Here is a 12,136-nt window from a genome sequence, read left to right as displayed (position 1 = left end):
GAAGAGAAGAATGCACCAGGCATGATGAAAAAACCCCACAAGAAGCAGTTCCTTTAGCCTCCATAAGATGGTTATTTCAGCTGTTGGAACGCACAGACAGGAAGTATTGTATAGACAGGAAGTGATGTAAAGGTCAGACAGGAAGTAATTTAAAGTACACAAAGCGGTTCTTGGTCTCACAGTAATTTGGGAGGAAGTAGCACTGGCAGCAGAGGAGGTAATAAGATATTATTTTATATTTACATCCAGTAACCCCTGTCAGAAAATGTAGTTTTGGGTGGTGGAAAGCGGGAATTTTAATTATTTTGGTTTCTACATTTCTCCAGCAAAAGGTACCAAGAGGATTCTAGAAGTCACCAACAGGATCATTGATCTGCTGAGAGGAGAGGTGAGCGGTGCCGGGAATTCTGGGACATTATCCAGTAACAGACAAGGGGTGTGTCTGGATGGTGACTGTATCATTGTGTGTGTCAGGTTCCTATAAGGTGTCAGGATGTCACTGTCTATTTCTCCATGGAGGAGTGGGAGTATTTAGAAGGGCACAAGGATCTCTACAAGGACGTCGTGATGGAGAATCAGCCGCCCCTCACATCACCGGGTAAGAGGAGACTTTATTGTACAGGAGAGAGCAGTACGGAGGCTCCACCTAGATCCCCCATCATCTGATAAACACATAGAAACAATGTATTCAGTCAGTGTGTGTGTGTTTCCTACAGATGGGTCCAGTAATGGGAACCCACCAGAGAGATGTCCCCGTCCTCTGTATTCCCGGGATTCCACACAGGAAGGTCACACCATCCCCCACCATCATCAGGTAGGTGGGACTGTACATGAAGACCTAAAATGTATTTTAAGCTATATGAGGACGTTCTATGTAATCTCTTGTTCCCTTTTTCAAATGTATTTCATCATCTTTGGGATTTAGGGTGAAGAACTGAAAAACATCAAAGCTGAAGTCAAAAATGAAGAACCAATGTTTGCGAGGGGAGATCAGTGTCCTATGAAGGAGGGTGGTCCTCTGTGTTCTTTTTATTCTTTGAAAGATCAGAGCCTCCCTCACCATGATCAGGTAGATGGAACTGAGCAACTAGAACTCAAATTCTAAGCTATGGGAGGTCACTCTTCTGTGCAACATCTTGTTCTATCATCCTTGGGGTTTAGGGTGAAGAACTGGAAGATGTCAAAGTTGAGGTTAAAGTGGAGGAACAGACATTGGTGAGTGGAGATCAGCAGTCTATGGAGGAGGGGGAGATAATTATGAAAAGTAAAGAGGAGGAATCTTCTCTACATAAGGACACAAGTAAGTCATAAACCGTAAATATAGAAACAGTTCACATTTTAATTTAACTATAAATAATCTATTCATATTTTTACAAGGTTTGAAAAAACTACATATGAGGTTTACCCACAAAAAATATAAACCAGCAGTTTATGCAGATAAAGAATGAAAAGCTGTATAAAGTTTAAACCAATTTTTACCAATGTTGATGAAATAATTCCTTACTGATTCGATCCGATATTTGATGACACTAGATTTACAAAGACTCTGACCATCTCCTAGAGCATTCTCAAGGTTTTCTGTAGCATCACATGTACTAAATATTTAATGCAGCCATTTGGTATTTTATTAAGCCCTCTATATCTGGTAAGCTGAACACCATATGAAAGGTCCATCTCCATTCCTCAATATAACGTCATGTTCCCAACAAATGAGAAGATGCTGTACAGTGTACACCAAGGGTGTCAAACTAAATTTTATCGTGGGCCGCATGGGCATTATGATTGCCCTTCAAAAGGGACAGCTGTATCTGTAAGATTAGATGTCCAGCGCATCCCCTCCCCTTACATTAGATGTCAAGATCCACCCCACCATCAGAATACACCACATGAAAGGTCCATCACTATTCCTCAATATATTTTCATGTTCCCAACAAACAAGGAGGAGATACTGTACACCAGGGGTGTCCAAACTTTTTTCAAAGAGGGTTAGATTTGATAAAGTGAACATGCCTGGGGGCCGACCATTTTGCCTGACATTCTTTGAACCATTAAAATTCGGTCTAAGTGTGTTCCTCAGAGCACTAATACACTGCCCAACAAAAATTATCTTGCCTTTGTGGCTGTGTGTGGTGAAGAGATGAGCTTGAGCGTGTTATTTGGATATACCGTATTTATCGGCGTATAACACGCACCCTCACTTTAAGAGGCAAGATTCAGGAAAAAAAACTACATTTTAAATAACTTTGAAGCAAAATAAGGGTCAGTGTTCATCAATGCAGCCTAATCAGTGCCCATCTGCAGCCTCACCATTGCCATGATTGCAGCCTCACCATTGCCATAAATGCAGCCCCACCATTGCCATGAATGCAGCCTCACCATTGCCATGAATGCAGCCTAACCATTGCCATCACTGCAGCCTGATTGATGCCAATCTGCAGCCCCGGAGGGGACAGGCAGGGGTTGCGGGACGACCGCCAACAGATTACATACAGGAGAATCTCCTGTTTACATGGCTGCCTCTTTAATACAAAGTCCCGCCTCCTATGATAGACAGAACAGTCAGGAGACCCAGGAGACAGGACTTCCAATTACAGACGAGATTCTACTGTATGTAATCTGATGGCGCTCGTCCCGCCCCCTCCCTGTCCCCTTCGAGGCAGCGCTGATAAATACAGTATATTGGGGCCAAAAAAGATATGTATATCCAAATTACCAGGGGGGCCACATTAAACCGGAACGCGGGCTGCAATTGGCCCGCGGGCCGGACTTTGGACATGCCTGCTGTACACCATATGAAAGGTCCATCTCCATTCCTCAATATAACGTCATGTTCCCAACAAATGAGGAGGAGATACTGTACACCATATGAAAGGTCCATCTCCATTCCTCAATATAACGTCATGTTCCCAACAAATGAGGAGGAGATACTGTACACCATATGAAAGGCCCATCTCCATTCCTCAATATAACGTCATGTTCCCTACAAATGAGGAGGAGATACTGTACACCATATGAAAGGTCCATCTCCATTCCTCAATATAACGTCATGTTCCCCAAAAATGAGGAGGAGATACTGTACACCATATGAAAGGTCCATCTCCATTCCTCAATACAAGGTCATGTTCCCCAAAAATGAGGAGGAGATACTGTACACCATATGAAAGGTCCATCTCCATTCCTCAATATAACGTCATGTTCCCCAAAAATGAGGAGGAGATACTGTACACCATATGAAAGGTCCATCTCCATTCCTCAATATAACGTCATGTTCCCAACAAATGAGGAGGAGATACTGTACACCATATGAAAGGTCCATCTCCATTCCTCATTATGTTATAATAAGGTGGAGGAAGTTCCATCTCTGGTCCCACAATAAGAACATCGTCAATGTACCCGGCGTGATCTGAGTGTATTGTATCCTTTATCTGGCTTTGTATTGATATTTTTGTGTTCTTATTGCCCCCAATTCCATGCCAGAACTTTTATGCCGCGTACACACGACCATTTTTCATGGCGAGAAAAATGCTCCAGCGCATTTTTCTCTATGCGAAAAATGCAGATTTTTTTTTAGAACCTGCTCTATTTTTTCTCGTCGTTTCATGTCGTTCTCTTCAATGTCGTGAAAAACGGTCGTGTGTAGGCTTTTACGAGGGGGAAAAAAAACGCGCATTGCTCAGAATCAAGTATGAGACGTGAGCGCTTGTTCTGGTAAAACTAGCGTTCGTAAGGGAGATAGCACATTCGTCACGCTGTAACGGACTGAAAAGCACGAAGACTCAAAAGCACGACACGTCTCTCACCAAACTTTATTAACACAAGGATCAGCAAATGCAGCCCAGAGGGCGGCGCCATTCTAATGGAACTTCCCCTTTATAGTGCCGCCGTATGTGTTGTAAGTCACCGCGCTTTGCTCAAGCAATTTTTTTTTCATGAACGTGTGTATGCAAGGCAGGCTTGAGAGGGAGAGGAATCACGACGAGAAAAACATATTTTTTTTGCATGACATGAACAACGGTCATGTGTACATGGCATTAGAAAATGTTTAGTGCTGGACAGTGGCAGGTGGTGCTCAAAATATTTGGGGGGGCGCAAACAAACGAAAAAAATTTTTTTGCAGCCTCACTGCCCATCAAACGCAGCCACTGTGTCATCAATTGTCACCACTGTGCCATGCCATCAAACGCAGCCACTGTGCCCATCAATTGTCACCATTGTGCCCTTTGTCGCCCTTGTGCCCTTTAATTGTCGCCACTGTGCCCTGTAATTGTCGCCACTGTGCCCTTTAATTGTCGCCACTGTGCCCTTTAATTGTCGCCACTGTGCCAATTGTCACCACTGTGCCCTTTAATTGTCGCCACTGTGCCCTGTAATTGTCGCCACTGTGCCCTTTAATTGTCGCCACTGTGCCCTGTAATTGTCGCCACTGTGCCCTGTAATTGTCGCCACTGTGCCCTGTAAAATGCTGCCCCCCCGCCAGGCACTTACCTTTCTGGGGTCGGCCATCCTCCTTCCAGGGTCCCTCGATGTCTTCTCTCACCCTTGATCACGCTTCAGCCAATCAGGTTACCAGTAACTAGAACCGGTGAACATGATTGGCTGAGACGCCTGTCAGTCTTATCCAAGGAATGCCCCCCCCCCCCGTGCGTCCCCTGGATAAGTATTTGGAAGCCGATTACAGCCCTGGCTCTGATAGGCACTTCCGCAGCCAACCAGCTGCCGTCATTCAGATGGCTGGCGCTCGCCAGGGGGCCGGCCATCTGAATAGTGGGCGGCAATACATAGATTAATGCAATGCATCAATCTATGTATTGTATTCGGTGGCGGTGCTGGAGCGAGAGGGGCGGGGCTCCGGCGCCCTCTATGGACGCACCGCCATTGGGGGGGGGAACTTTGACGGTGTTCAGAATAGATATAGTATAGATACAATGATAACATCAATACGATTTCAATATTTTATTATAAAAGTAAACAACTGGAAAAGGTAAAAATCATCCCCATCAAGTTTTGTAAATTCCACCACAAGCATATATACAAAAGATAGCGCTCAACGTGTTTCGCTCTTTGAGCTTCTTCAGGAGTTTCTGGTAAAGTGCATATTATGCTAGGCTGCCAAAGTGCTGTATATAAACTTGATTGAAAACGATTATTAAAAGTCCCATATACGTTCAGAAGGCCCCACCTGAGTGTCCTATTCTAAATGCAATGTTCAGAAAATACTTCTAAACTTTATTGTAACATTGCTTGTCTACAGGTGGACACAATGTCCGGAATTCCTCTGAGGATTATCGTATTTTATCTCCAGATTATAATCCAGAAGATAAAAACATTGTACAATATTCTCCAGGAGCGAATCCCGTTACTCCAAATATACATCCCAGACCTTCCCAATTGGAAAGATCAACGGATCCCTCCAATCCTGAGGAATCTTCTGATAAATCCTACACTATGACATCAGAAACCCACCTGAGATCTCACAGTGCGGAGAGACCCACCGATACATCTAATCCCCGGGAATCTTCTTTAAGCTGTGAAGGAATTCACACAGAGGAGAGTTCGTTGTCATGCTCAGTGTGTGGGAAATCGTTCACCTACAGAAAAGCACTTCTAACGCACATTAGAAATCACAAGCGCGAGCGACCTTTTTCATGCCCCGAGTGCGGGAAATGCTTCCCCGAGAAAAACCTACTTATCACCCACCATAGAATTCATACCGGAGAGCGTCCTTTCTCATGTTTAGAGTGCGGGAAACGTTTCATTAAGATAGGAGATCTTCATAAACATCAGAAAACTCACACGGGGGAGCGTCCTTTTTCATGTTCAGAGTGCGGGAAAAGTTTTACTCAGAAAAGCTCACTTCTTACACACCTCAAAAGTCACACAGGCGAGCGGCCTTTCTCGTGTTCAGACTGCGGGAAATGTTTCAGTCTGAAACATGTACTCCTTTATCACCAGAGAATTCACACGGGCGAGCGCCCTTATTCGTGTTCGGAGTGCGGGAAAAGTTTCACTCAAAAAGGACACTTTCTTTCACACCAGAGAATTCATACCGGTGAGCGTCCTTATTCATGCTCAGAGTGTGGGAAATGCTTTACCCAGAAAGAAACCCTTCATAAACACCAGCGATGTCACACGGGTGAACGTCCCTATTCGTGTTCAGAGTGCGGGAAATGTTTCACTCAGATACAAGCCCTTCATAAACATCAGAGATGTCACACAGGTGAGCGACCTTATTCGTGCTCCGAGTGCGGGAAAAGTTTTGCAGAGAAAAAAGTACTTCATGCACACCAGAAAAGTCATACGGGGGAGCGTCCTTTTTCATGTTCCGAGTGCGGGAAACGTTTCAGCGAAAAGGGAAGCCTTCATAAACACCAGAGAACTCACACAGGCGAGCGTCCTTTTTCATGTTTAGAGTGTGGGAAATGTTTCAGTGAGAAAGGAAACCTTCTTATCCACCAGAGAATTCACACAGGTGAGCGTCCTTTTTCATGTCCAGAGTGCGGGAAATGTTTTACTATTAAACAACACTTTCTTAAACACCAGAGAAGTCACACAGGTGAGCGCCCTTTTACTTGTGCAGAGTGCGGAAAACGTTTTAGTCAAAAAGGAAACCTTAATAAACACCAGAGAATTCACACGGGTGAGGGTCCTTACACATGTTTAGAGTGCGGGAAATGTTACACTCAGAAAGAAAGCCTTCAAAAACATCAGAGCTGTCACACAGGTCAACAACCTTATTCATACTCAGAGTGCGGGAAATGCTTTACAGGGGAAATAGGACTTCTTGCACACCAGGAAAGTCACACGGGAGAGCTGTCTTTCTCATGTTCACTGTGCGGGAAATGTTTCAGTGAGAAAGGAAACTTTCTCAGACATCAGAGAACTCACACAGGTGAGCGTCCTTTTTCATGTTCGCAGTGCGGGAAGTGTTTTGGCGATCAAGCAAACCTTCTTAAGCACAAAAGAATTCACACAGGTGAGCGTCCTTTCTCATGTTCAGAGTGCGGGAAATCTTTCACTTTAAAGCAACACCTTCTTACACACCAGAGAATTCACACGGGGGAGCGTCCTTTCTCATGTTCAGAGTGCGGGAAATCTTTCACTTTAAAGCAACACCTTCTTACACACCAGAGAATTCACACGGGGGAGCGTCCTTTCTCTTGTTTAGAGTGCAGGGAATGTTTCACGTTAAAACAACACCTTCTTACACACCAGAAAAGTCACACAGGTTAGCGTCCTTGCGACATGTTTCGCCCACTGGGCTTCTTCAGGAGAAATATTGTCCATGTTTTACATCAGAGGACATTTAGTTCATGAAAAAATTCATCATTTATTAAAAAAAGAATAAAAATGTAGGTTCCTAATAAAAACGTTTATATTTAAGTATCATTTTATATAGTTCTTGTTTTTTCAAGGTGGTGTTATGACAAAATCCCGACATGTTTTGCCCACTGGGCTTCTTCAGGAGAAATATTGTCCGTGTTTTACATCAGAGGACATTTAGTTCATTAAAAAAATCTCAATTTATTAAAAAAAAGAATAAAAATGTACGTTCCTAATAAAAACGTTTATATTTAAAGCGGTGGTTCACCCTCCATGACAACATTTTAGCATAAAATGAGGCATAGTAGCGCGAACTACAGTATGCCTGTCTTTATTTTTTTAGCCCCGTACTCACTGTGCAATCGTAGAGACAAGATTCCGACTCCCCGCGGGGAATGGGCGTTCCTATGGAGAGGAAAGGTGATTGACGGCCGGCTCTGGCACGTCACGCTCCCCGAAGACAGCCGGAACAGGTCTCGGCTCTTCACGGCGCTATACGGCGCCTGCGCACAGACCTATTTCGGCTATTTCCGGAGAAGCGTGACGTGCCAGAGCCGGCCGTCAATCACCTTCCCTCTCCATAGGAACGCCCATTCCCCGCGGGGAGTCGGAATCTTGTCTCTACGATTGCACAGTGAGTACGGGGCTAAAAAAATAAAGACAGGCATACTGTAGCTCGCGCTACTATGCCTCATTTTATGCTAGAGGAAAAAAAAAAATATGTTATTAATAGGGTGAACCCCTGCTTTAAGTATCATTTTATATAGTTCTTGTTTTTTCAAGGCGGTGTTATGACAGAATCCCGACATGTTTCGCCAACTGGGCTTCTTCAGGAGAAATATTGTCTGTGTTTTACATCAGAGGACATTTAGTTCATTAAAAAATTCATCATTTATTAAAAAAAGAATAAAAATGTAGGTTCCTAATAAAAACATTTATATTTAAGTATCATTTTATATAGTTCTTGTTTTTTCAAGGCGGTGTTATGACAGAATCCCGACATGTTTCGCCCACTGGGCTTCTTCAGGAGAAATATTGTCCATTACTGGTCATAGCATTCACACTTTTTTTTTTTGATCTATCACTTGAACAGATAGTAAGAACGCCTGTTTTCAATAATTCAAGCTATCGTCCAACCAGATTGGATTATGTATGACCACAGGAGGCATATGTGGGTCCGGGAAGGTGCAGATGTGTGCTGCGTGTTGATCCCACATACTCCTGTGAGGATCCCCTGTGTGGTCTTTACTAGTTTTACACTTTCTGGGCCCACGTAAGCCTCCTGTGGTCATACATAATCCAATCTGGTTGGACGGATGTAGGAACACCTGTTTTGAATAATTCAAGTCATCCGTTCAAGTGATATATCGAAAAATGTGATGCATCTTATTTTATACTCCAGTTTTATTGCAGTTTTTTTTTCTGATTCTGTGAAATAAACGTATGCACTTTAAGAAAAATTCTGTTCCGAGTCCCTTTTTTTATTTTATATATTTTTTTTAACAATAACTATAATTTTTTTGTCAAGCCGGCTACGGCAGGCTTGACAAAGGGGCACGTTCAGTCCTGAAACGCGTAGCCATGCGAATGCTGCAGGCATCACCCCGGTACAGCCAACTAAGCAAAATGACGCACAGGTATGTGATTTCGCGTAAAGTGGGACTTCCTGTTTTTACCATACGTCACTTCCTGTCTGTTCACTTCACTCACATTAAATTAGATTGTGATCTTGTGTCTGCCCCATGTGTTCTTTTTTTTATGTTGCTTTTGTTGTTACATATGGAAAATATACATCGGTTAACCACTTCCGGGCTGCCCACCGTCTTTATACGTTGGTACTTTGACCTTGAATACCGGGGTAATGGAAGCAGATAGCTGCCATAACCCTGGTATTTTTAAAAACGATGGACGGTCCTCTTTCAGATAAAGGTGGTCTCTACGGCGGATTCGCTGCGAGATCGCTTTTATCAGTAACGGTAGAGGTGCCCACCCCCCTCTGCCCCTTACCGGAGTCATTGGTGGTGGCAGGGACGATCCTATCCGACATCAAGTCGAGTGAGGGAAAGATGGCCCCCACTCGACTGCATACCATTGGATAATGGAAGTGATGTCAAAAATCACTTTCACCCAATGGTCTTAAAGGGGAGTTTTTTTTATTGCCTTTAAATTGCCTAAAAATGTTACTTCTGCTTATCGTGTTCCTCCCCCCTCCAGGGTCTCATTTGGCACCTTTCAGGGGGAAGCGGATACCAATCCAGGTATCTGATCCCACTTCCGGTGATAGATCGCCGCAGAATCTGCAGCGATCTACGTAATGTCCGACCCCTCCTCCATCCCCCCTGTCTTCTGGGAGACACACAGGTCCCAGAAGACAGCGGGGACCAGTCAGGATGCGCAGGGCGACTCGCGCATGCGCAGTAGTAATGAATGACTTGTATAGCGCTACACATGCGAACTGAAGGCGCTTTTTGCAGCCAGTGTCTTCCTTGCTGGTGTGGTCATTTTCCCCCGTAGGATCTCGACACGCTTGGGACACACATATATTCTGGACCAATTTGGACAGGATCCAACTAACCTATCAGCATGTCTTTAGCGCATGGGAGGAAACCGGAGTACCCGGAGGAAACCAATGCAGACACAGGGAGAGCATGCAAACTCCAGGCAGATGGATGTCATGGTTGGGATTTGAACCAGCGACCCTTTTGCTGCTAGGTGAAAGTGCTAACCACTACACTACTGTGCTGCCAGGGAACCAGGCTGTGAAGCCGCAAGGCTTCACTTCCTGATTCCCTTACTGAAGATGGCGGCGACTCCACCCTGAGCCGTGTCGGATTCGGGTGAGGACATTGCGGGTGCCCTGGACAGGTAAGTGTCCTTATTTTAAAAGTCAGCAGCTGCAGTATTTGTAGCTGCTGACTTTTCATTTTTTTTTCTGCGGAACTCCGCTTTAAGTGTAAATGTGAGATCTGAAGTCTTTTTGAACTCAGATTTCACATTAAAGAGGACCTGTCATGCTTTTTTTTCTATTGTTTACATCCCTTGTAATAGGAATAAAAGTGATCCAAATGTAAGGAGGGGGCACCTGATGTAAGGAGGGACTCTGCTGGGGGCACCTGATGTAAGGAGGGATTATGCTGTGGGCACCTGATGTAAGGAGGGACTCTGCTGGGGGGCACCTGATGTAAGGAGGGACTCTGCTGGGGGCACCTGATGTAAGGAGGGACTCTGCTGGGGGCACCTGATGTAAGAAGGGACTCTGCCAGGGGCACCTGATATGAGAAGGGACTCCGCTGGGGACACCTGATGTAAGGAGGGACTCTGCTGTGGAGACCTGATGTAAGGAGGTACTCTGCTGTGGAGACCTGATGTAAGGAGGGACTCTGCTGGGGGCACCTGATGTAAGGAGGGACTCCACTGGGGACACCTGATGCAAGGAGGGACTCTGCTGGGGACACCTGATGCAAGGAGGGACTCTGCTGGGGCACCTGATGTGATGATTGAAGCGCCAACACCAGGTGTTTGGAGTATCTTTATCTGCTGATTGTTAAACTTTCTGGAATACACATATTTCTATTTGTGGTGTAGGATCTGGGCCTGCTGTCCCTCCCTATCTCTTTCTTTCTTTCTCCCTCCATCCCTCGTTCATCTCAGACTCAAACCACACCCCCTTTGAGCCACGCCCAATATTTAGCTTAAACCACGCCCACTTCCCCGCCGCTTTGCGCTTCTCAGCTTTCTTTCCCCTACTATGGCCCATCTAGATATGAATGCCACACCCCCTAATTATAAGACTCCGCCCACAGACAAAAAAGTGTCCCTATACATTTTTTTACAAATGTTGGCAACTATGCTGTAGGCTCAGATAAACATAAAAAAGATACAAGGACCCCTACAAGATCGGGGAAATGGGAGAGAACTGGAGAAGGAGGAGGAGGCATAGAAATCAGGAAGAACAAGAACACACTTCACTCCAAAGGTTTATTATTGGCAACAAAATGTTATATAAAGGAATAGTAGTGGTAAAAAAAAGCACTTGTGGGTTTCGGCCTTAATTTATATGTAGAATTCTCCTTTAAGGGGGCGTGGCAGGGGGCGTGTTCTATGTCTACATACTATTCCTAATAGGTGTCCCTCGTTAACATTTCAAAAAGTTGTGAGGTATGCATATATTCAGCAGAATTTAGCCACACCCATCAAAGCCATAGAAGGGGTCCCATGCTTGATGAAGGGGTCCAGCGAGGCTCCCAAACGTCGCTTCTGTAACCATAATGTAATTGCTGAATAAAGCTTTGGACCCGTTCTGGAAATCCTTGGTGTGCTGGTGACATACTTTTTACGATCTATGCCCCAGCACAAGCCACATGTCTTCTTCATCCCAGGGCATCCATCATTCTCAAATGTCAAAGTTGGGAGGTATGGTAAAGCGAACTGAATCCCGAGCTTGTGAAGAGATTCAAGGGAATTAAACTTCCTCTTTTCAGTGGGGATTCCGCACTTTTTGTCCTATAGATACTCAATACATAGAGTAGAGCATAGATCTGAGGAACCTGCCCCGACCACAATACTTTGTTCACAGTTCCACCCTCTCCTCCACCATCCACACTACATTCTCCGACAGATCTCCTCCCACCATCCACACTACATTCTCCGACAGATCTCCTCCACCATCCACACTACATTCTCTGACAGATCTCCTCCCACCATCCACACTACATTCTCCGACAGATCTCCTCCCACCATCCACACTACATTCTCCGACAGATCTCCTCCACCATCCACACTACATTCTCTGACAGCTCTCCTCCATCATCCACAC

General features: G+C 44.9%; 1 protein-coding gene and 1 long non-coding RNA gene across 3 annotated transcripts; both read left to right on the top strand.

Moving 5' to 3' along the window:
- Positions 1 to 512, top strand: LOC120910308. Its single transcript, XR_005741515.1, has 3 exons — positions 1 to 217; positions 327 to 388; positions 475 to 512. It is a non-coding gene; the product is annotated as an uncharacterized LOC120910308 (long non-coding RNA).
- Positions 513 to 778: 266 nt separating this feature from the next.
- On the top strand, positions 779 to 7,578 carry LOC120909993 (gastrula zinc finger protein XlCGF26.1-like). Of its 2 annotated transcripts, XM_040321813.1 has the most exons (5): positions 779 to 814; positions 926 to 1,069; positions 1,162 to 1,300; positions 5,252 to 6,604; positions 6,661 to 6,936. In XM_040321813.1, the coding sequence occupies exons 2-5, from the start codon at positions 974 to 976 to the stop codon at positions 6,849 to 6,851; spliced, it is 1,779 nt and encodes a 592-aa protein (XP_040177747.1). In that variant the 5' UTR covers positions 779 to 814; positions 926 to 973; the 3' UTR covers positions 6,852 to 6,936. The 2 variants fall into 2 exon arrangements, with proteins under 2 accessions (XP_040177747.1, XP_040177746.1); XM_040321812.1 differs by having other exon boundaries at positions 5,252 to 7,578.
- The last annotated feature ends 4,558 nt before the right edge of the window (positions 7,579 to 12,136 follow it).

The sequence above is a fragment of the Rana temporaria genome, chromosome 8, assembly GCF_905171775.1.
Source record: "Rana temporaria chromosome 8, aRanTem1.1, whole genome shotgun sequence".
Lineage (NCBI taxonomy): Eukaryota > Metazoa > Chordata > Amphibia > Anura > Ranidae > Rana > Rana temporaria.
Note: the sequence above shows the minus strand (reverse complement) of the source record. Positions and strands in the feature narration are given on the sequence as shown.